Source organism: Chiroxiphia lanceolata, chromosome 12 (assembly GCF_009829145.1).
Source record: "Chiroxiphia lanceolata isolate bChiLan1 chromosome 12, bChiLan1.pri, whole genome shotgun sequence".
NCBI lineage: Eukaryota > Metazoa > Chordata > Aves > Passeriformes > Pipridae > Chiroxiphia > Chiroxiphia lanceolata.
Genome location: NC_045648.1, coordinates 18,233,282 through 18,257,797, shown reverse-complemented (window position 1 = coordinate 18,257,797; position 24,516 = coordinate 18,233,282). Strand labels below are relative to the sequence as shown.

At 39.5% G+C, this 24,516-nt stretch overlaps 1 protein-coding gene across 2 annotated transcripts in view; it reads right to left on the bottom strand.

Moving 5' to 3' along the window:
* Positions 1–24,516, bottom strand: part of SCAPER (S-phase cyclin A associated protein in the ER) — a 141,798-nt gene that overhangs the window by 79,919 nt on the left and 37,363 nt on the right. For both annotated transcript variants that reach the window (XM_032699951.1, XM_032699952.1), the window contains exons 13-21: positions 24,320–24,437; positions 23,888–23,999; positions 23,287–23,427; positions 20,798–20,953; positions 19,133–19,275; positions 15,253–15,334; positions 14,990–15,142; positions 13,732–13,839; positions 454–590 (exon numbers count right to left, since the gene is read on the bottom strand). In XM_032699951.1, coding sequence (XP_032555842.1) covers positions 454–590; positions 13,732–13,839; positions 14,990–15,142; positions 15,253–15,334; positions 19,133–19,275; positions 20,798–20,953; positions 23,287–23,427; positions 23,888–23,999; positions 24,320–24,437 — 1,150 coding nt within the window. The remainder of the gene's footprint in view (positions 1–453; positions 591–13,731; positions 13,840–14,989; positions 15,143–15,252; positions 15,335–19,132; positions 19,276–20,797; positions 20,954–23,286; positions 23,428–23,887; positions 24,000–24,319; positions 24,438–24,516) is intronic.

Here is a 24,516-nt window from a genome sequence, read left to right as displayed (position 1 = left end):
TCTTCTTGTTGTGACAGGCAACAAAAAATGATTAAATTTAGTCATGGGATTTGACACCACAGCGGGCTGACTCCTATTTGTTGATTACTATTGATTTTCTTTGATACTTCATTTAAAAATCAATAGCTAGAAAGAAAAATAGGCATGGTTTACACAAATTTAAACATGCTATTGTATGCTAGAAGAGGCTACAGTTTTGGCAGGGCACTGGCATCCAATTATGAGAAAAGCTCTTAACAGGTGAAACCAAGGGCTCCAGATCGATATTCAGTTTTCTTTCTCAATCAGAGAAAGTGGCCATAAATTAGGCTCATCAGTGTTATTTTCAAGACACTCCCAAAGCAAATAATTTTACATTTTTTTCAGCCTTCCACTGCACTCATACTAAAGGACAAAAGGTAAAGTTTAGAACAAAACTTAAAGGAAAAAAAAATAAAAAGGAATTTCTACTACCTGGAGTTCATCCGTGCCTTTAGCTTCTTGGCTTTCTTTTTAATTTTTTGTTTCTCCTCTCCATCTTTTAATGGTTCCACAGGAACAGAACTCTCAATCACAATGTCCACAATGTACTTTTTTAATGACAGGTGCTCCTGCAGAAAACAGTGAAATAATATTTAATGTTACAGTATGTGATGGAGGTCACATATAATCTTCCCAGGAAAAAACAGTATTACTTTTGTTCTGTTTATAATGTTTAACAAGAGGTTATGAAAATGAAGTCAAATTTTAAAATAGATCTTGGGAAAGAGATTATTTTACACTGGAGAGAACAAATCATGGGTATTTTCTAAAAAGGGAGAATAATTATTAAAAGAAGAATAAACAGTGTGCCTTATTTTCAAGAAACTGTTATTTAACAAGCATGAACTCCAAGCTGACATCTTCTCTCCTCCAAGCTGCCCTTTACAGCTACATGAAACCTGCTCTATCATCATAATTCATTATATTAAAGAAGCTAATTCTGGTTTTTATTTTAACTCTTCATGAAAATCTAAACTTGTCTTAACTTTATTAATATACATTGAAACTATTCACTACTTACAATATTACCATTTATTAGCGGGAATATTACTTTTCCTCTCACATTAACAAATCTGAATTTAAGTAAAATATTGGTAAAATCTCCACTTCACACAGAAAAAATGCTAAACAATTAGTTTAATGTCAGTTATTAGAATGTATTTACACAATTTTTAATACACTGAGGCTTATATCTGTTTTCTTGTAGAATACCAAACATATTATGAAGTACAGGTTACCACTGCTTATTAGGATAATTTAGCCTTGAATATGATTAGGGCCACCATCAGAAGTGGTTATTCCTTCCTTTTTGGTAAGTATCCTTAAAATTCAAAGGTGAAGTGTTAAAAAATTTATAGACAGTATTTTCCAGAAAACAACCTATATTTTCTTTCACTGATTGAGGAAAATACTATTCCTGTTGAAAACAAAATAAATCTCTGTGAAATTTCCTGGAAAAAGACCACTTAGTTTTTGGAAAGCATTGCTGCATGATATAACCTAGCAATATATATTTGGTGAAAACAGTAAATGAAATAAGTATCTTAAATCATATAAATGCAAAATGAACACTGAATTAATATTAGACATAAGTAATCCAGCATAATACTCTAAGCAAATTCTAAAAGTAACATTGACTTTCATTTTGCTCCACTCCTACCTGGGATAACTCCCAGCACACTTGAGCACTTTTTCCTCAATGTATTTAAGGAATACTGAAGTTCTTCAAACTGTGCATATTGTTATATATTGCTACAGCCACAGGTAACATCATTCTAACAGCTGCTGTAAGCATTTTCCCTGCCCTTAATATTATTTAATTTTAGCAAGAAGTACTTAAAAGAAAACTTCCTAAAGGTATCTCAGAAGGCTGTGCCTGTGAGTCTGAGTCAGGAGGGCAACAGTTTGTGATGAGTTAGTTCTTAACCCATCTGTAGCAGTGCAGAACAGAATCCAAGAATCACAGAATCAGCTGGGTTGGAAAAGATCTCTGAGATCATCAAGTCCAACCCTTGATCCAACCCTGCCGTGGTTCCCAGCCCATGGCACTGATGCCACATCCAGTCTCAGCTTAAACATCTCCAGGGACGGTGAATCCACCCCCTCCCTGGGCAGCCCATTCCAATGGCTGAGCACTCTCTCTGTAAAGAATTTCTTCCTAATACTCAACCTAAACCTCCCCTGGCACAGCTCAAGACTGTGCCCTCTTGTCCTGCTGCTGGTTCCTGGGAGGAGAGACCAACCCCCCCCCCGGCTCCCCCCTCCTGTCAGGGAGTTGTAGAGAGTGAGGAGGTCTCCCCTGAGCCTCCTCTTCTCCAGGCTGAACAGCCCCAGCTCCCTCAGCCTCTCCTGACAGGGCTTGTGTTCAAGTCCCTTCACCATCCCTGTCCTGGATATGAAATCCAAGTTCAATTTTGTCTCTTTAGAGAGATGTGGCCCACTTAAAAATATCTCTTCCCCTAAATTTCCTTTAAAAAGCAGAAGCCTGGTCATAAGGTTCAAACTTCACAGGAAACAATGAGTTTGAGCCTGTCAGTGTTAAGAAAAGAAAGGACTTCCTCAGAACAGACTATGGCACTACTGCTTTGCTACCAAGCTTCAGGGTACTTCACCTGTGACATCTATTAAAAAAGCTATTTATGAATTATTTCAGTTGGGATTGGGGAGGTACATCCCTGCTTTCCAAACGGGACCAGTGCACCTTTGCACCACCCTCAGCTTAGCTCATGCCTCACCAGCCAGATGCAGCACTTGTAACACACAGAACAAAGGTTACTGTAGCTCTACATCTTTGTTCAGCAGTGAAACTGGTACTTTGGTTCATCAGATCTTCAAACTATTGTTTCTTCCAAGTGCCAGCAGAGCAGAATGAAGTGGCCACTGCACTGTGGAACGGCCCCCACCCTCAAGAGGGGCAGCACTGCAACCACGGGGTCACACTTGTGCTGGGCAGGAATCAGGGAGACAAAGCTCTGCATCCCCTTCCCAGACACTCATCTCCTTTTTCATCATCTTATCTGTGGCTTAGCAGAGGACTTGAAGAGAACTACAGGGTTCACCAAGCACATTCATCCCCCAGCCTGTGGGGCCAAGAGAGCACAGCCCGTGGTCACACAGGTTTGTTCACATGAACTCAGGCACCTCCGGGAAGGATGTTTCTCAGAGTTCTCAGCTTTCACGTGGGGCGGTTTGGGATATTATCAGACCTCATACATACAGCTCATTAAAGGCAGACTAGAGTAATAATAATACCTTGTGTCACAAAAACAGTCACTTCTTGAAGGTACAGATCAAAGCGTGGGATTAGCACAGTGGGCAGATCGACACCATTCAGGTGTGAAACAAGTAAAATTAATAGCTTGGTGTTGGATGACAACTGGTACCTGAAGAGAGCTGCTGCCACAGCACCCTTCAAAGCAGGGGGGAAATATTTACTCCCAACCTCCTACCAGTTACCTGAAAATATTAAGGTTTGAAAATCCACTGAGTCACACTGAAGTACAGGATGTCCCATCCTTTAAATAACTAAATTAATGAGTAATTTTACCTGCATGGCCATTAGTTGGACAGGTTAACATATCATAAAAGTAACAACCAAAGGGAGTGAGGCCAGTGCAATGTTTTCAAAGCAAACTTTCATTTAAGCCATAATGAAACTCCTCAGTCTCAGGGGGTGTATTTCTAATAAAGGTAATGCAGAATAACTGGGTAATCCAGTCATTTCTTCCTGAAAGCCTTTCACTATTTTTTGTTATTATTTTTATATAAGTAAATGCTATATGTTGTAAGAATTTCTGAGACTAAATTAATTTACCCTCTCCCTAAAAGCATTCTGAGTTTGTCTTTATGACAAGTGAAGGGTCATTATTGGCCTGATTCTGTGCTATGCTGAGCACATTCTGGCCCCAAATCCCCAGGTCTTAGTAAAGCACCAGATCTTCGGAGAATTTAGGCCATTAAAAATGCAAAGCATTATTAAGTAGAGGTTCTTTTTTTTACTGAAATCTTCTGTCATTAAGATTTGTATTCACACCTCTTTGAAAATGTTCAGTGTGGTTTCAGTCCTATCAGTTTTAGCTGCACAATTTCTCTAAAGCTCTGTTTTAAAGGCTTATGAATTTTGCTGGTTCTGTCCTAACAGAACACTCCCTATCTCAGGATTAAAACAGAACCAGCTATGATGGTCATTATGTATCAGATTTCTGCCATCACTTTTCATACTTGCTACTCATCCTCTCAGCCCCACAGCTGAAATCAATGCTGGCACAAAACAAGGGATCAGCTTTCCCAGCCATGGCAGAATCTGTGCCACAAAGAGCAGCCAGACTGTTCCATGCTGGGATGTACAGCTGCAAAATATGGAAATAAGAACAGAGGGCTAATGTATTTCTTCATGATCCCCTGTATATGCTCCTCTGTGTATACTAAGATGATGATGGCTCAGCAACCCATGAGAGTAGAAATACTCCTGCTATTTCTCTCCAGTGTTATTTATGTGCATTCATCAAAGCTTAGGGTTACTCCTAAAAATCCCCAGGTATACTGGACCTGCTTCTTAGAGGGGGACTCAGTCTCTAGCTGAAAAAGCTATGAAGCAGAAAAGTAACATAGTAAATATATTCCACATGATATTGAACTGCATTCTGTACAGACACATGTTGTTATTTGACAAAGCCATATAACCTCTAATAATTTTTATATAATGCCGAAGTAATTTTTAAAATGACATAAATTTCCAGTAAAAGCTCCAATACTTGGTTTACAAGCAAGGTGATAAAGACTAACATTAAATGCACATGTAAAACTGCAGCCACCACGAAGCAGACAGAACTTAGGTTATTTACAAAAAATGTCTTTGCTTTTCCTCCCTCCTCCCTCCATCCTCAACCCATCTGACTCTCAGTCATTGAGAATCCTGAAACTTTCCAAATGCGACAGATGGGCCTCATCCACAAACTACAAGAGAAACTGAGTTGCCAAAACCATTGAAGCTAAAACTAATAAGGTCACCCCTGAAGTCACATTCTTGTTGGTTATTGCTTAGTCCCATTCAACTGCCTGAAATAGAAAATCTACCCTGCTTATTTCATACTGTGAAGTCGATAATTTTAGTTGACTAAGCACTTGTTATAACCAAGCTTTTCTCTCTACACTGAATTACACTCCTTTTTCTTACCTGACATGTTTACATTTACAGGAATAACAGCATTATAATCAATATCCTCTGCAATACATTTTCAGACTGCAGAACAAACAGAATTGCAAAGTTTTTCCACGAGCAGTGTAGCAAATACTACAAAATGCTAAAATGCTACATAGCTGAGTAGGGTCCACTTCTGCTTGGATGAGGAAAACCACACCATAAACTGGATTCTGAACCTCAGTAATCTATATAAAATACAACAGCTGGAGAAGAAATTTCCTAATTGACATCCTCTTCATACAATACCTATTCACAACACCAATACTCTTCACTAGCTCTACCCATTTAATATCCTGATTCCAGCAGCAGCATCCACGTATCTGTCCTTGCAGATGAAACCTTGGATATGTAAGTATTTATCAAAGCAGAACACAACTGCAAAATTATGTTCCTACCCCATCTCTGACTATGACACTTCTTGGCTGTCTGTATTACATATAAGCTACTATTTCACTACTCAGCAAATATTGGTAGGGACATTATTAAATTGTGAAGTGTGCCAAACAGAGTCCTTCCCACGAAATTCCTCAGGCTAAAGTTAGGACCAAGCGTAACACAAACACTTATTTCCCGTTCCTTTCTTGTTAAGTAAGTGTTGCCTTTTTATGAATTCTGCCTGGGGCAAGCCTGAGTAGGCAGGACAACCTTGCAGCAAAGCCTCTGAGCCAAGAAGAAAACCCCAGTCTGGCTGTGCTGCTGCAGGGCAGCTGGAACTGCAGTCCCTGTGCTCCTGGGCACACTCTGATCTGGGCTGGCTCTGCCACGGGCAGGCACAGCCAGGCTCTGAAAACCCAGCCAGGGGCTGGCAGGAGCAGGCAGGACCAGCACCCAGCGTATCAGGGATTGTCTGGTGCCTCCTCTGAGCTCTGGAGGGTCCCACAAAGCAGCTCTGCAGTGAAATCCTCTGTCCAGCTCCAGGCAGGGGAAGGTCTGACTGTCCCCTGTCAGTTTGTCCTGCACAGAGTGTGAGCCAGGGCTCAGTCAACCCTGGTTCCATTATTTATAAACTAACCATGTCATTTAAGTGGAAAACCTTCCCAGCCATTGGACTTTCACTCGACAAACGGAGCCAGAATGCCCTTCCTGAATCTGAAGAGTTTAAAGAGGTTTTTTCCTCTGTTATTTTTTCATTTTCATTCCCTTCCATATTTCTGGATTCTGGCCAGAACTGAAGCAGGAGTGCCAGAATACCGTAAGACTGGTTATTCTTATTATTTTTGTATTCTTTCCAACCTTGAATCCCCAAGTTCTGAAAGAAAAGGCATTCTTATAAGTTTTCTAACCCAATTCTGCAGACCAAGGTAACTTGAAAAACATCTGACTTTAGCTATTTACCTCAATTCCATATTCAGAACACTCAAACACTTGTTGTTACTTGCCCCCTTATATCAGCATTAATATATAAAGAAATACTTGTAGTAGCTTATATCATATAATAATGGCTGTCATTCATTTACCATTTTAATAAAAAATACATATATCAAACTGAGTATTTTCCATAAAGGTAAGGTACATAAGGAATATATTCTAACAAATCAATTGGTAACTATTCTGAAGGCTACTATACCTTTTGGTTCTACACCTCTACCTGTTACAAAATAAAGTATATTTTATTTTGTAACCCCCCTATAACTGCAGAAAATCATTTAAATATGTTTTCAATATTTATTACCAATGTCAGGAATAATGGTTTCTTACTTGTGTATATAATCGCTTATGGGATATATTTGCCAATTTTTTAAGGTTTTTAAAGGCTCAGTTCTAAATCACATTACCACAGGAATATTTGTTCATGATTTTACTACATGTTTCAACAAAACTCCTCAGTATTTTATTTTTTCCTCACAGCCTAGGACAATATTTAGTATGGAAAACAGATGCTGAAGCAGACTGTGAGTTATATCAGAAGCATATTTCGATTTTAAACAATAACAGCTTGAAACACAAATGATCATTAATTCTTAATCATAAAGAAATCAAATACTGTTATAAGACCACAAGTGATGATCCGCTCCAAAATATGAAAATTCAGATTAAGAAAAGGTATTTACCTGTTACCATTAATAAGAGTTATTATAGTTGATACATATATGAAGAAACAGGTTATAAAGTAACGAATATTCACATACTATTTCCTTCACATCTTGAATTTAATTAATTTTTTTCATGATCCTGCTTTTCAGCATGCCCAAACTAAATACTATTTTTAGTATTTAGTACTGACTGCCCTTTCAGTCACCTTGCTTGTCCTTAAATTCAATGACACAACAGTCTGCCACTAAGATAAATAGCAAATAATACTCTTAACAGTAGGTTCAGGTATTTATTCAAATTTTTAATATCATTCCCTTTCCCACCTGTCGCTCCAAAATGGGGCAACAGAAAGCAAAGTGAAGGTGTTTCCTCTGTGAGAATGAGAATTCTGCATCCTGGCCATGGAAAGCATCCCTGCAGACGAGGGAGGAAAGCTGGAAGGCACTGACATTATCATGGGGCTGCAAGGGCAACCGAGAGAAACAGGGAGATGAGAGTGCACTTGGCCCTGCCAGCAGTAGTTTTTCTTCCTGGCTGTGAATATCCAAGACATCCAAGCCAAAAAGAGGAAGGGTGCAGCTGCTGGCACTGATCTATCACAATTAAAGGCACAGCCAATAAACAATTAATCACGTACGTTTTTGCCAAGAAAAACAACACTTTATAATAAATTAAAGGTAAGAAGCTACTGCTACACAAAGTACAACAAAGTAGAATTGATGTATGGAGCTCTGAGAGACCTTCTGCAAGCTGCACCGTGGATTAGACTTTCTAATTACTTGATTGTTCATGACAGCTTCTTCCAGGACAGAAGCATTCACAGCACAATGACATGGCCTGAGTTCCTGGGCTGAAAGGACCACAGGTATCCAACAGATATGAAAAATCCATAAACAAAAAATGGACCACAGATGCTTGGCCCAATTCCACTCCTCTAGCAACACACAACCCTTCTCTAAAAAATAATCCTTCCTTCCTCAGGAAAAAAACATTGAGTAAAGCCAACTCAACCAGAACCTGAGGCTTTACTGGGATGGGGGAGTTCTTGTTTGCAAGTGATTTACAGGTTGCTTCCACTGAGCCACAGAGAAGAAAAATGGGCTACTGTTGGAGAACTATAATCAGATGCCAAGAAAAAAAAATGACTTTACAATGAAGTCTATATTCTGTAAGTCTGGGGATAAAAGACACAGGAATATTGTTCTACATATGACCAAACTATAGTTTGCACCATCATACTGCCCAGAACTGGCTTCAGTGCTCTGCACCACCAGAGCTGAGTCGGGATCATCTCCCTGTACTGCACTGGTCTGACAGAGCAGGCAAATGTCACCAGAGATGAAGTGCAAACACACCCCAGGGCTGCAAACACTGGGCATACAGACTTCACAGCTGGGGCTGCCCCTTCCCTGGAAGTGTCCTAGGCCAGGCTGGATGGGGCTTGGAGCAACCTGGTGTAGTGGAAGGTGTCCCTGTCCATGGCAGGGGGTGGGAACAAGAGGAGCTTAAAGGTCCCTTCCACCCCAAACCATTCAGTGACTCTGTGAATACAAGTAAACATGTAACACACACGTGAATGTTCCAGAACAAAAAAGAGAACTATTAATTGTGTGTAATAATTTTTAAAAGACCACATACCTGTGGGTATAAATACCTCAAACTCCTCTATTAGATGACACTAAAAAATTAATAATCTTTATTATTATTATTTTCCACTTTGCTTAATCATATCTTTTAGACAGGTTACCAAAGGAGTTCACAGAACACTATTATTCATTTAAATTGAAGAACTTGAAAACACTGATTCAGAAAGGAAAACAAATGCATTCTTTTCAATACTGCTAAGGCTGAAGCAATAAAACAATAGTTATATTTAATTGTTAATGAAAACATAGCAAACTAAAAAAAAAAAATTCAGCAAACTCCAGGCATCATCATGTCCCAGACAAGAAAGCTCCTTGTAAATACTGAAGAAAAAGAGCAAGGGTAAGGCATGAAACTATTCCCACATCTCTTTCCATCAGTAATTTCCTCTGCAACAAAGAACGGAAACGGAACATGACTTGGAGAGAACAGCTCCATTTCTTTCAGAACGACAACTCCTCACCCTAAAAAGCTTTTAGAAATTCCAACTGCCAGGAACACCAGCTCTGCCCGTGTGCTGTGCTGGCTGTGACCCTCACCTGGCTGGCCCAGCACATGGCCCAGCACAGCCCTGCCCAGGCTGGCTCCCAGCACCTCCTGCAGCAGCACCACCCTGCCCGGGGAGCTGCCAGCACAGCACAGGGTGTAAATAATACCCTGTGCCCTGGGCAGGGCTGTGCCAGGGCAGGCTCACACTGCAGCCCCGGCCAACTGGGCAGCAAACACTCCTGAGGCAGCTTCACTGGCCAGTTGGTTTTTTCAAAGGACTGTGGGTGGGCTCAACCAACCACATCTTCATATAAATCCTCACATTTTAGTGCTGTCAGTCTTCAGACAACAACCACCTCTCTGCTCCATCATGGGATTATGTTTTCATTTGATCTAAATACACCTCTTAGAAGTTCTTTGTTTCGTTTATATAACGACAATAGAGTCAGTTTTCTTCCCTGATAAAAAAAAAAAAAAGCACATTTTTCACATACGTAAACAAAGGTTCATTAATATTCCTCCATCCTGCTTTGTAATACATAAAATTTTAGCATGCACCTTATATAAATTAAGCAACCCCTGCCAAGTTATCTATTTCATCTGGTTTTTAGAAGTACTTTTCACTTATTGGAAACATTCATAGACCACATGGCATGACATGATTTATATTCTAAAAGTACCTTTAAACCATGGCATATAAATAAATGCCAGGAGATACAGACAAGGGTTGGGACAATGGTTCAAAGGGAGTAAGCTGTAAGGATTCCTGATCTTAGGGGTATTTCTCAAAGCAAACTAGGACAGGCAAGAAAGGCAAAGACAAAAGGGAAAGCAGAGGGGCATAAAAATGAATCAACAGGAGCTACAAGTGGGAGCAAACATCTACAAGGTCCTTGCAGAGACCCCTCAGCCTAATGAAATCACCAGGTGTTGTCCTGTGGCTTTCACAGGCACCTTCTCAGTGAGGTCTTTGTGTCACACAGGCTTTAATTCAGCAAAGTAATTAGTCAGGACTACAAACATACTAATTGATTCCAGTGAAGTCAATGAAAGCAAATTGCTTACACTGTTTACATCTTTTGCTGAGCTGAAAGCAATATGGATATTGAGAGAGGGGACGGGAAATCAATAGCACAGAAAATGGCAATGCAAAAAGGAGGGAAAGCTGAGAGTTTGATGGCAGAAGCCAGGCATTTAAGCAGGGAGAGATAATGGAGACAGAATGTTGTTACTGCACCGAAGATCGCGGTGAAACCACGTGGGACAGAGAAAGCTTCAGAAAGGCAGGGAAGGAAAGGTGGCTGGAAGAGTTTTTACCAACCGTGTGAATTCATTTACCTATAAAAGGCCAGACATAAGCAATGGTACAAAGGAAGTAAAAAATGTGAATAGAACTTTAATTTGCTTGCACATGTTTCAAAATGTTTCAAAACCCGCAGGTGTTCTCTGTAAGAGAAATCTCCATCTGCTTCAGCTGGAGACTAATAAACCCCTAAATGAGGGGATTTTCACCCAAAAGGCTGAGGTGAAACGAAGCTGTCACACAACCTGAGAAAGAACTTCACGCTTTTTCATTTTCAGTATCTTCCTTCAAAGCAAAACTCTTTTGTTTGTGTGTTCCCCCAAGCACATCACAGCCACAAGTGAGTTCACCTCACTGATGGAATTAAACACAATACACAATGCTGCTCCAACATGAACTCTGCTTTTATCTCTGAAAATGTAAAAGTACAGAACTTATAAATGCTACAGCAAAGGGAAAAGCCCTAGAATGTATCAGCTTCTTTTTCCATCTGGCAAGATCAAATCCCAGCATCCACCCAGCCTGGAAAATTCAGTGTCAATGACCATTCAGTACAGTTTTTAACTTTTTGTTTACAGTCAAATCAACCAAAAACAATCCTTGCCATGTGAAGAGAAATGATATAATCATTTATTTAAATCAGTTTCTGAAGTCTTAAGGAGATACCTAAATCTTACCTTCTGAGACACCAATACAGACGAAAATATTTCAAGTCCTGTGATTTCTCAAGTAATAACAAAGAAATTCTATGATCAGATTACAATTTCAAAAAAGCTTTCTTTCTAGGCAGCTCCCTATTATACTGAGCAGGCTGAACACAAAATGAGTCAGAGATCAAGAGTAAGTTATCTGGGGTGTCAAGTGCATAAGGTTAAAGGTGAAATTTTATTAGGTCAAAGGTGATATAAATAAAATCTTTTCTGTCAAAGAAGAAGGGTCACAGGCAAGACATATATAATCTAAAGACATCACAGATGACAAGTAATAACTTTAAGTAGTACAAGTATGTTCTCACTAGAGTTACCTTCACTGACTAAAAAATTGAAAACAGCGATAAATAAGTAACCATGGGTATTATAAAGCTTCCCTGGGATATGGTTTTACTTCTATGTAATACTCTTGATTTTTTTTCTCAATTATTTCAAAACTTGAGAAGTTACTGAAGGCTTTAGTTGTGGAGGTGGCATTAACTGTGCATGCTGAATAAAGAGGTACACAAAGCAGACTGCTCCAATAAATAAAAGTACTTTCCTACGTTACAGTGACCATATCCCTAACATGCATATCTTACTACTGCTCTTTGGAAAAAATAATAAGTAATGAAAAGCAGAGAGGGCCTCAAGCCAAGGAAATTTCAGATTACAATAATATAATTCAGAATGTTATACTCAGACTAATTGAAATATAGCTACACATAATATATAAAATATTTAACAGTGGAAGCATCCATATGTTGCCAGCATGCTAAATACTATGCACCCCCTGAAGAATATTAAAATCCACTATCATAATCCTCAAACTGTTTGTTCAGTTAGAACTGTTCTCTCCTCTCTCTCCTGCATTATTATTCAAGAAAAACATACATTTAGCCTTAAACTTGGCCTTAAGTTCACATCAAAATTTTTTGCTGAGAAACCCTGGATTTAAGCACATGATGTTGGACACCACAAAAATCAGGATCTCTGTGCCCTCTAGTGGAACTTCTGTTTCCATCAGCTGGGTGCAAAAGCAGCTGTTGGTACCTGAAGAAAATATGCTGGAAAGTACATGTTCCCTATGCCAGAATAGAGTCCATCCCACCTTGTCCTGCTCTGGGATTTCCTGGGATACCAGAGATCATCAGAGCATGTCTTGTCACCATCTAACATGGGTTCAGGTTGTCCTGTTCACCAAATCCAAAATCACACAACTGCCCACTAACCACTGTCCAAGAGGAAAAAAAGAAGCTGAAAAAACAGTTTCTGTACTTTCATTACAATTGGGAAGGGGTGGCAAAGTGCAGCTCAGCAAACATTTAACCCTCCAGACTCCTGTGTCTCTCCAATTAAATTTTCCTGGTCTTTCAGTGATAACCAAGAACCACCCCTGTGGGTTTCAGGACCTCAGAGACCTAACTCTCCAAAGCTTTTTAAAAACGTAAAGATGTTACAACTGGATGTAAGAAGCTGTAAACACAGATATTTCAGTACATAAAACAGTAACAAAAACTGTGAAGGAAAGTGGAAAAAATTACGACAACTGAACAGTGTCATTGGAAACAGGTTTCCAAACATGACTAAGTTAAACCTGAATCAGCACTGAAGAACTGGCTTGCTCAGTGTGTCCTCCTGACAGGTATAATACACAGGCATTCACAACTCTTTTTGGATGTGGTAGAACTCAAATTCCCATAGAAAAGGCCTTGACTTAACCCTGTAGTTCAATTCAGGCAGCAGCAAAGAAAAATTAAACCAGACAACAATTCAGGTGTGTTTTCTACAGCACAGTCTCTTGATTTAGTAAGAAACATCCTCCATTCCTAAAAATCACCTGAAGTGCCAACTGTTCTAAAGAAGCTACTGAAAAACTAACTATTGCTCTTCTTAGCAATGTTAATACTTAAAAAACATTTCCAACCTTACATTTTAAAGTAATTTAGCACTACAGTTTTGAGTACTATGGACCTTGATGCACAGGACATCACTTCTGACCACGTAAGGAAGGACTGAAGTATTTTCAGCAACAAAAAGGAACAAAGGAAAAATGTGAGATGCCAACACCTGCAATATATCAGATTTTTATGATAAAGAGATTATAGCAAGATGAAAAATGCCTTTGATTAATAGAGATTTGTCACATTTTATAGAGAATCTGTTTCAAATGGCAACTGCCTGAAGTATTTGAATGCAGTTACTTTCATTTGTTTTTATTAGTAGTCTGCTATGATTCCCATGCTAAATGTTCAATTCCTTTATAAGAATTCTCAAAACTTTCACAGGCTACTCAGCTGAGAGGCATTTAAAACTAGAGATAATATAAAAAATATGACAAAACTTACCACTTCTTCATCTGAAAGCTCTCGTCCTTGTATACTGCTGTTTTCTCTCACAGCTTGTTGGTGTTTTTTCCCTTTAATGTGGCTAAATAGATACACTTCTGATGAAATCTGTAATGACAGTGACTTAGTAGTTATTTTTCCTTTGCAAATTCCATCATCCATAAATAACAGTATTTAAAATATAATAAAAAATATGCCAATTTGTCAGGAGTATGTTCAGAAAATTCAAGCACAGTACTTTACTCCTCAACCTAATTTACATAAACATCTTTTATGCAGGACTTAGGAGTAAATTACAGAATGATTTGCTAGCCAGCAGTGTAATAACAGATTAAAAAATCTTGGCTTCTCATCTCATTCTTACTTCAATCTAACTTCATATATTGGATTTTCATTCTGAGATGCATGATCAGTGAGTATTGCAAGACTCCAGTCTGCTGAGCTTGAGTTTCTGTTCCAGCACTGCCTGAGGTGATCCCAAGCAATGTTGCTCAATTTAGCAATTACAGGAAATAATGCTTAGTAGCATATTATAGGACTGCAATAATGTACAGTCCTTGCAAATCAGTGAAACCAGTTATCAACAAGAAGAGATCTCCCATCTTCCTGCTCAGTGAGTGCATGGCTTCTCTTCTGCATTTTTTCCTGGGATACAGGGAAGGGCAGACACAAGCAGAGATACCCTGGGAGGTTGGAAACCTGCCAGGTTTCCAACAGTGATCAAAAAATAAGATAACAAAGGAAAAGAGGAGACAAAGTAGACACTAATTTTCCCTTCCAACCCTTTTAAGCATCCAACCAAACTCAATTCAAGAATTTCTTGAGTTTGATGTGGTTTCTCCAATCCAATGAAACCTGTCCAATCAGCCCCTGAACTCACAGCAAATTCAAATATCCACAGGATCTTAGAACAAGGTGTTCACAGCTCAGCTACCTGCTAGGTAAAGAACCACATTCCTTACTTGGCTTTAAACTACCTTCCATCTGATGCTCCAGGATCCTTGCTTTTCTTGGCAGAGACAGGTAATAACTGGGCACTGCCCACACTCTCCACTCCACCCACAACTCTACAGTTCTTTCAAATCCTCCCTAACCCATCTTTACAGATTTACACAGATAGAAGAATGCAGAGTAAGGTGCAGAGCAGAGGGGACACAGTAGATGTGCAACGCTCTCATCTGTGAGTGAAGCACAACTTGTACCTTCATGGCTTGGCTTGGCCCAGCAATTCCAACAGTATTCCCTGGATCCAACTTACCATCACATTGCATAATGAGCACTGTTTCTTTCGTTCATATGGGGTGAGTTTTGGTGCATAATCAGTATTAGCATGTCTTCCACTACTTAATTCAGCTGCTTTCTCTTTCCTTTGTTCAATTTGTTCCATGTGCCTTCTAATACTTTCATCATGCTGAATGGAAAATAATCAAAGCAACAAAGAAAAATCACGTTGAATTACGGTGGAATCAAACTGTGCAAAGAAAAATGGATGTATTTTTCAACTAATGTATCCTTTCATACCTTCAGCTGAATCTTCTTCTGTAGTTCTTCCATGGCTTCTTGCTGAGCTGCAGTAAGAGCTGCCAACCTCTCTTCTCGATCTCTAACCAAAAGACAAGAAAAATAGGGAGAACTTGCAATAATGTAAAGCATGAAAAATACTGACGGATTTCTGTTAGAAATGGAGAACAAGAACACCCAGAAATGAAGCTGAAGATGGTTCAGGAGAAAAGAAAAACAGCAAAAAGCAACTTAGTTAAGAGAGAATACAAATATTTTCATTTGAATGATTTAATAAAGACAGACACAGAACCTCTGCAGCAGAGCCTGGACCATCCTCCAGTCCAAATCAGAGCAATGACAGTGAGGAATGTGAGACCATGTCACCCTTTGCATCCTTCAGCCAACAGCTGCAGTCAGTGAACCAAAGGGGAGGAGTGGAACAGCAAACTGAAAAGAAACTTCCCAGCACTGAGGGCAGTGTGTTCTACAGAAACATTTCATCAGAGGAAGTTTGAATACAGGAACTTACAGATGAAACTCTGACTAACATCCAATGGTACAGCTGTGAGTGATAAACTGATGCTCTGGAATCCTGCAATTCTAAATGTTCAAGAGACCAAAGGACAGCAAAAGAGGAGACATTCATCTGTCACCTTCTCCATGGCACTGCAGTCAGGACCCACTTTGCTCACTGAACCCGTGTGCCCTACATCCCTCTTCCCAAAACTGAATCATGCCTCACACTTCAGTTGTCCTCTTCATTTTGAGCAACTCTCCTTCCCCTCCCCAGCACAGATCTCACACATGTGGGTGTCAAAAGAGCCCATGAATCTCCAAGCATCACCTGTTGAAGAGATTTGGGGTTCTTTCCTGTCTGAGAAAAGGTAACAGTTTCAAGAACAACTTCCTAGTGATCAGTAAGCCAAGGGAGCTCTGAAATCCTACAAAGGAAGACAGTCAGCTCCTCATGCTGTTTGTCCAAGAAGAAATGGGATGGGAGAGTATCACTTCTCCCAGAAGCCTGGCAGCTCTGAAGGGCCAAAAGCTTTGAGTAAAACTGAGCTATGAAGTCATTCAAAGCCATCAGCCATCTTTTTAAAAGGCATTCTAAAATTAAAGTAGCTTGAGGAACAAAACTAAAAAGGTTAACAAAAGGAATATTACCCAAACTGCAGTGGGTTTTGTTATGAGTGGATTTTTGTTTCTTAAACAGAAATCTGATAAAAACCCCAAAATTATTTACATAAAAGTAGAAGACTCAGATAAAGTAACATTTGAAAACAAAAAGCCACAGAAAATATAAAAGCAGATAGGAAAGAAGATGGGGGAGGAAGTAAGTCACATGATAAACACTAAACAACTGTTCTTTCAGAAAGAATAAGTGAACTCTTGAATTGCCATGGGTGTGGGGGGTGAGGAAGAGACGATGGACTAGAAGCATTAGGTAGTTTATGTGCTGTCTCCCCTGAGGTATATAAAGGAAAACTGAACTACAGTCTTTGTATTTTAAAGAGCTCCTGACTCACATCAGGAGCTGAAACAAAACACAACTAACACATGACCCAAACCAAAGCTTATTTTAGTTATTTCTTTCAGTTTGTGGTTTTACGTATTTGTTTAATGCTACAAACTCCAACAAATTATTATCATTGCATACTTTGGGTTAATAGTATTTGAAACAAAATTCTCAAGTTTCCATTTATAAAGCACCAGCATTACTCCTGCAGAAGCCCTTCTGAAAGCATTCTTTTTACATGGTTCGGGTACAGTATATGATTTCTATTGACAAGAACAAAATTTTCCATATTATGGATTTCAACTCTCTGGAATATAAAAATACTTTGAAATTACAACTAAAACCTTACTGGAAACAAGTTAATGTACCATAAGGGCAGAGGGGCTTTTAAAGTCAGTTTTAAGTACACTATTCCTTTCATACAGATGCTTTAATCACCACCAGATGCACATGGTAAAGCTTATACTGAAGAAACTTTAAGAAGATATTACAAAAATTATTCATTCCAGCAAGTATTAAATCTTCAGGATACAAGCTAAATCCTAGCAGCAGGAAAAAAAAACCAACAAAACACCAAATGATACCCCAAGGTTCCACCACAACACACAGAAATCCAGGAGGGAGGGGACAGCACAGCCAACTTCCTGTCAAGGCTCATCCCTCCCTGAACTTGGAAACCAGGAGACCAAATCCTCCTCTAATTCTGTTCTGTTAGAGAAACCCCAGAACTGTTATTAAGGACATGTAATGACTCTGAAGCCATTCTGACATAACAGATTGTAGGACACCACAAATACATTCTTTCCTACTCTTTCCCAAAATTATCAGGAAAAAAAAAAAGACAAAAAAGGCAAAATCTCTCCTGTGTAATCAGCATCTGGCAAAGAAAAACAAGTGCAAGCACGGTACTGCAATATCAAGTACAAAGTGTTTGAAAACTGAGTGTTATAGCAGCAAACAGAGAGGAAATTTGCTGACACACAATACTAACAGAAGGGAAATGGAAATTGCAGTTTCTCACATATCATAAGGAAATAATTGGGGTGCAACAAAGGGAAGTGGCAGATTAACACTGACTAAACAAAAGGAGCGAAGAATTATGTGGTTGGAGCTGTCAGACAAGTTCTAACTGTAGAAGAGCTTAGAGGACAAAGATGTCAATGGGACAAATATCTCACATTTGCTCACTGTGAGGTTTTCCTCAAATTCCAGAAAGATGCAGAAGCCTTACAGATGCAGTGTCTACCTTCCCAAAACAGCATGACCAAATTCTCCCTCTCAGTCCTAACCTTCCTCAAGTGTCTGTGAACGACAGCAAGATACTGAAGGATTCATTCCAGCTCACTGTATCCCATTGTGACTTGGCTCAATACACTGAGGAAAGGTCCACGAAGTCCTGGGAAAGGCTGTAAATCCTACCCAGAATTCATTACACATCTAATGGAAAGCTAAATCTCTTTATGATGTCACTCATGACTTTGGAAGATGAAAGGTGATCAATACATTTCTGAATATTTCACTTGGAGAAAAAACACTCCCTTTGTGACAACTCTGAAGAAAACAAGTCATGACAACAGAAATGGATAAAGAACCATTCGTAACACCTGTCACTGAAAAAAATGTAACTTCTATCTAGGTTTTATGGAATGTCTGTAGGAGAACTGTAGGAAAACAGGGAGTAATAGGAGGTGAATACAAACAGAATTTTGCAAATTAAACAAGCAGAATGTAGTTTCCCCTTTCAGACTTGAAAGTAAACCTCTCTCACACTCAGTGTTCACTCTCTGCACTTCATTTTTGGCATAAAAGAAAGAGACAGGAGAGCTCATGTGGAATCCTCTTTATCAACTGTTGATTATGGACAAAACCATAAACCAAGTAGTTCATAGGCAGTAGAATTAATGAAGCCTGATTTCCCAGTTTTGTGCTTCACAAAGTGATCTCTGGTGTCTACAAAACAGTGAAATTCAATTGATGCCAGTAAGTCTAAAAGTTACTGGAGAGCGGAGGAAATGGGGAACACGGGAACATTAATCTTGTTTCCTTTGAAAACTAAGGTAAAATATAAAAAAGGCAAATTACTAAAAGGTCTTGTCAGCAATAAAACTTAGATGAATGTAATAACATATAGTCTTGCATCTTAACATTGTGCATGTACCTAAGGAATACAAAAATCTACTGCAGAACTTCTGATGACTCACCTGATTTCTTCTTCCAAACCACTCATCAAGAACAGCGTTTAGTAGTGATCAATGCTACCTTTTAAATTCCTGCCGAGCCAGGAGGGTCCTGGGGAAGGGGGACCTGTTCTGGGGAAGGTGCAGTTTGCTGGAGAGGAGAATGGTGAGGGGCAGGGACACAAAGAAATGATTGCCAAGTTACCTGGCCCTCTCCCGGGCTGCATCTTCCCGGGCTTTTTCCTTCTCCTGCCTCTGCTGCTCGATCCGCGCTTCCTGTTCCTTCCTCTTCATCAGCAGCTCCTCCACCCGCGCCTGCCGCTCCGCTTCCAGCGCCCGCTTGCGCTCCTGCCGGAGAAGAGACAATCCCAACCCCTCTTTTAGGGAAAAATTAAGCAGGAATTAACAGAAACTGTATTTCACGTCTGCTGGTTGCATTTTGTCTTTCACGACGGAGTAAGAAGGGCGTTGTTATGGAATAAAATGCAAATATGAGCCTGTTCAGAAGCTCGAGTGCTCACCGAAAGCAAGGCTGGATGAACTAACCTACACATTAATTAACCATAGATTTTGCTCATTCTGAAGAAGACTATGCAATATAAAAGCTTATTAGTCTAGTTCACCAATAAGATTATTTGAAAATATTTTAAACATCCTACAGGATACAGGTAATGAAGAAATAACAAAATATAGGGTTCAAAATGTATTGCTCAACTGTTAAGCAACTTGTGCATGGAAAAAGCACAGCAGGAAGCATCAGCTTGATCCTTGGTCTGGCAGAGAGGGTACAAAGAGAACAGTGTGGCCATAAGTGGGATTTAGGACCGAAATCCTGTCTGCAGTGTCTGTTCAACTGCCAGCCTAAGAACAGACCTATGCCTACACAACCCAGGAAAGGGCTAAAAAGAGGGTAGAGAGAAGACAGTTAAAAAAATCCAAAACCACAGAAAGGAATTCAATTATAACTGTGATCTGGAAAAAGGGAACATAAGTAACTACAAAAAATGGGATCACTGGGATTAGGTTTTTAATAAACAATCTAGAAGGGTACTTTTCACTGATAATTCAATTGACCCTTGGAAATCCATAAACTTCCAAATAATCTCTCAAAAAGAGTTTTATCCAGCCCTTTTAGAGTACCTTCTGTCTCAAAAAATGGCCTCTGGAGCACTGAAGTCAGTAACATGTCCCATGGTTCAATAAGGAGATAGGATCAGCTTCTAAGCCTAAGAACCAAGCTCTGGTAGAAACTGGATCCAGAGGTGATCTACAGTTGTGGTGATGTGACACATGTATAGAGAGGGAGGAGGAGTGTATATCAGAAGAAAGCTTGGTTTAGATTCTAACATAGAGAACAGTGCCAAAAAAGTGGATGCAGGAGGCTGGGAAAACCTAGTACTGAAATGCTGCATTAAAACAAAAAAAACCCAAACAAAAAGCAACCAGAACTCCAGGAACACAAACACATTTGCACTGTGGTTTCCCCTGATCCTGTAAAAAGTACTGTAATTATGACAGCAGGTATATGTCATAATGACAGTAAGATATTGCTGTTTCCTCTCTCAAAGTTTTAACTATCACCAAAACATAAGGATTTTGTTTATGAAGAAGTAACAAATATTTTCCAAAAAACCCTTAAGACAGGCACGAGTCACCTACCCAGCAGTTATGGCACCCCTGCTATGGGGGTTTTATGATTTACCTTCCTCCCTTTAACCACGGAAACATTTCAAAGGAGAAACATATTAGAATCCACTTTTCCAAAGCTGAACAAAGGAGGGAAGACAGAAAGCAACGAGGACTCTGCAGAGCCAAAAGGAAACACAAGCCCATGTTTCCCTGTCCCCCTGCAGCCACAGAGATGTTGTACCTGAACTGCTTCATCACGGGCTTGTTTTTCCTCCTGCCTTCGCTGCCGCTCCTCTTGCAGTTCATTTAAACGCTGCTCATACTCCTTGAGTTTGTTCAGCACGTCGTGACGTTTGTTCTGAGCTTCCAAGGTGTTTATAAATGCAATTTCATTTACCTGCAAATAATCAGAAAGCACAAGAAAAGGCCTGAGAAGCTGAAACAGGTTTCATTCTTAGGGAATTCCACCCATTCTGTAATTAAACTGGTGGGGCGTTTCTCCAGAATGGGTTGAAAACTACCAAGTTGAGAATAAGTCTTTAGGGTTTTTAATGTGGGGCTTTTTTTGTTGTTTTGTTTTACTGTTTTGTTTGTTTTAAACGAGACAACCCATGGAATATAAAAAGAGAAACTGAATTGTATCAGAAAAAACAAGAAACTTTGGGTAAAATAAAGAAAAATCTTCCCAACCCTCTCAGCAACGAGATTTCATCAGTCTCATTCTCATCAGTCTCATTTCTCATTCGTAACATGTGGAATGTTAAGACCCAGATGGATAACTCAGTAAAATAAGTATGTGCTAGTAGAATCCAACAGGTCTTTTGACCTGACTTTAAATAAATGTGTACTTACTGATTAAAAAAGTGGAACTATACATAGTAAGAAAAAACCAAACAAGCTCACAGTCTTCATATTTCTTATCCATATAGCCTACTTCATAAACATATATTACCTTTTTCAACCACAGCACAGTGCAACACACAAGAACAAAAAAAAAAAAGAAAAGGCTGGCTTAAAAGAACTTTAATGCGTGCACTAAAAAATTGAGTAAAGAGAACATACATGGACAGACAACAACAGATCACATAAAGGGCAGTAAGATAATATCTGTAACTTTGTTTACTGACTAGAATCCATTTACAGAATGGATTTTACAGGTCAGTAAACAAGCAAGCACTGGGAATTTAGATAACCAACTGGGCAGCAACAGTTACCATGGGCTGCAGTTATCCTACTCATCAGCTATTTCTCTAAAGCCTTCTGGCCCAACTAACCTTTATTTCCACAACACAAGAGCCTCACGAGGCAGCAGATCCTACACATTTAAACACACACAATATATGAAACATCTGGTTATCTGGGGAATTATGGCAAGTGTGATTTAGTTAACATAATTACAGAAGTCACACTGCGTAATGAAATAATAATGAAGGTATGTTAGAGTGAATTAGGTCATCTAGAAATCATTTTAATCCAAGAGACAGGAACAGCAACTAAGTAAAAAAGCTAAATCAGTTTTAATCAAAGTTTTGTTGTGCTTGTCTTGAATAATACAGATGAACAGCTGCATCAATCACAGCTAGGATACATGCTCATCATATAAGGAAACATTTTGGTTTTAAGGAGATGGGATAAACAGTCTTTAAATTAAAATATTTCATTTGTATTGTATTGGTTTTGGCTGGGATAGAGTTAATTCTCTTCCCAGTAGTTACTATGGGACTATGTTTTGGATCTGTGCTGGAAACAGTGCTGGTAACACAGGGATGTTTTAGTTACTGCTGAGCAGGGCTTGCACAGTGTCAAGGCCAAGTGACCAAAGGGATATTTGAGAGCACAGGACATCATGTGCAGCAACAAAAGCAGGGGGGAGGTTGGTGGGGGTAGCTGCTCGGGGACTGCCAGTCATTTGCTTTTGCATCACTTGTCTTTCTTGGGTATATTTATTTCTCTTTGTTATTTTCCTTTTCCTTAGAATTGATTTCCCCCTTCAGTTATTAAACTGTTTCTATGTCAACCCATTTCTCACCTTTACACTTGTGACTCTCTCCCCCACCCCACAGGTGTGTGGTTGTGTGGTGGTTAGTTACTGGTTGGGGTTAAACCATGAAAATGTTTATCAAAGTCATATGAACGAGGCAAACCAAAAAGCACCCATCCAGTGCTCATCTTATGGACCTATGTATTAAGTCAGAAAAGCACTAAACAAAATACTTATTTTAGAATAACTGTAGGTCTCTATCTATTTCCTTAACTGCTTAACAAATCAGTGGTACAAAACACAGAAACAGAACTGTTAAAGGACATAGAAAGCTTGATCTAGAATAGATGTTTAACAAAGGAGAAGAGCAATGAACTCCCCCTCTTCTCTTTCTACATGTGAAAAGCAGAGAGTTGATAATCACATCTCCTACTCCTGCCAGGACTAGGTATCACTGCCATACTCTCTGTGAGGAACAAAAACAGCAAGACAACTATCAGCTCTTCTACTTCAACCCATCTTTTCTTCCAGTCCAACCCACCAGGATGTCTAACAACAGCTAATTCATTTAAATTCATACTAGAGAAAAGTGGTCTGTTTAGACATCAGCATCTCCCTGCTTCACAGTTCACAGGTGTTCATGTCTAACTTGCACCCTCCCTCAGAACCTACTCGTGAGCACTCTTGAGGTGCAACATATATAAAAGCATAACTCTTAAACTGTTCCTCTCTAAAACAAAGTAACTTACCTTAGCTTCTTCCTCTTGTGCTTTTTTCACAATTGCTTGTAGCTGCACTTCACGTTTGAATTCTGCATGGAGTAACTTCTCCTCCATCATCCTGCGCCTTTGATCTAATAATTCTTCTTTCCATTTCCTCACATCCTTCTCCTATGTAGAATGAGTAATTTGTTACTAATACAGTAACTGAAAACAGGGCATGAATTTTCCTCAGGGTTTTCTAATACTTGAAGCTTTCTTCATGGAAACAAATACTTTCATGCCCTACACAAAGCCTGCATTAAGTTTAACCCAAAGTACACTGCTTTGGGTTAAACACCCAAACTGCTTCAGTTTAGTGAGTTTTAGCATTTCTGCTGGACACACGAAAGACATTTCTACTTTTTATGTCATCCTTGAGTCTGAGGCAGTATAGTATGTCATCAACACTCTCACAGAAGTTCATAATTTGAAATAATGTTTCCTTTAATAGCTGTGAAAACTATGTAAACTCAGACTCAGATGCAAACTGCATTTCAACCAGTTTTAATCTCTAACATGTCTAGACTGTGGAAAAAACCCTCTTTTCTGAAAGGCAGCAGAGCAGCTCTTTATATTACAGAAAGCTTACCCTCTCCATTAATTTTTGAAGCTTCAGTGTCTTTTCTTCACGTAACTTCTCTCTCAACTGTTGAGCTTTCATTTGTTTCTCTTCATGTTTCTTTTTGGATTCTGCTATTGTTCTTTTAATAGAAACCAAAGCAGAGCAAAAGCAAGTGAGACAACATTAACTGACAGTGTGGCTAGCATTTCTATGTAATTTCAGAAAGAGAAAAAAAAATAGGCCACTGGAGGGCAATTATTTCCTGTAAATGTGAATATTTTTCTTCTAGACTTCAAATCTTTAGTGGACGATGCAGCACGAGCCCAGTCCATTATGAAAAAGTACATCTAGAGCTTTCTGTAACCCTTTCCACCCACAGAATTAAACAAAGCTTCAAGCAGCCATGGGTTTGGCTGCCTGTTGTCCCTGGCCGAGGCAGACAGGGAAGGAGTGAGGAACCTTTTGCGGGAGGGCGAGGACAGTTTCTCGTGCATGTGGATCCCGTGGCCGGGGGGACGCGCAGGCTCCTCCTCCACTCTGTCTCCCCACGAGTTGCTCTGGCGCCACGACTCCCGAGCTGGGCAGGAGGAAAACAAAGCTCTGGGTAATTGAAACACGCTTTTCTGGGAAAAGGGCGATTAACGAGCATTAGCTCC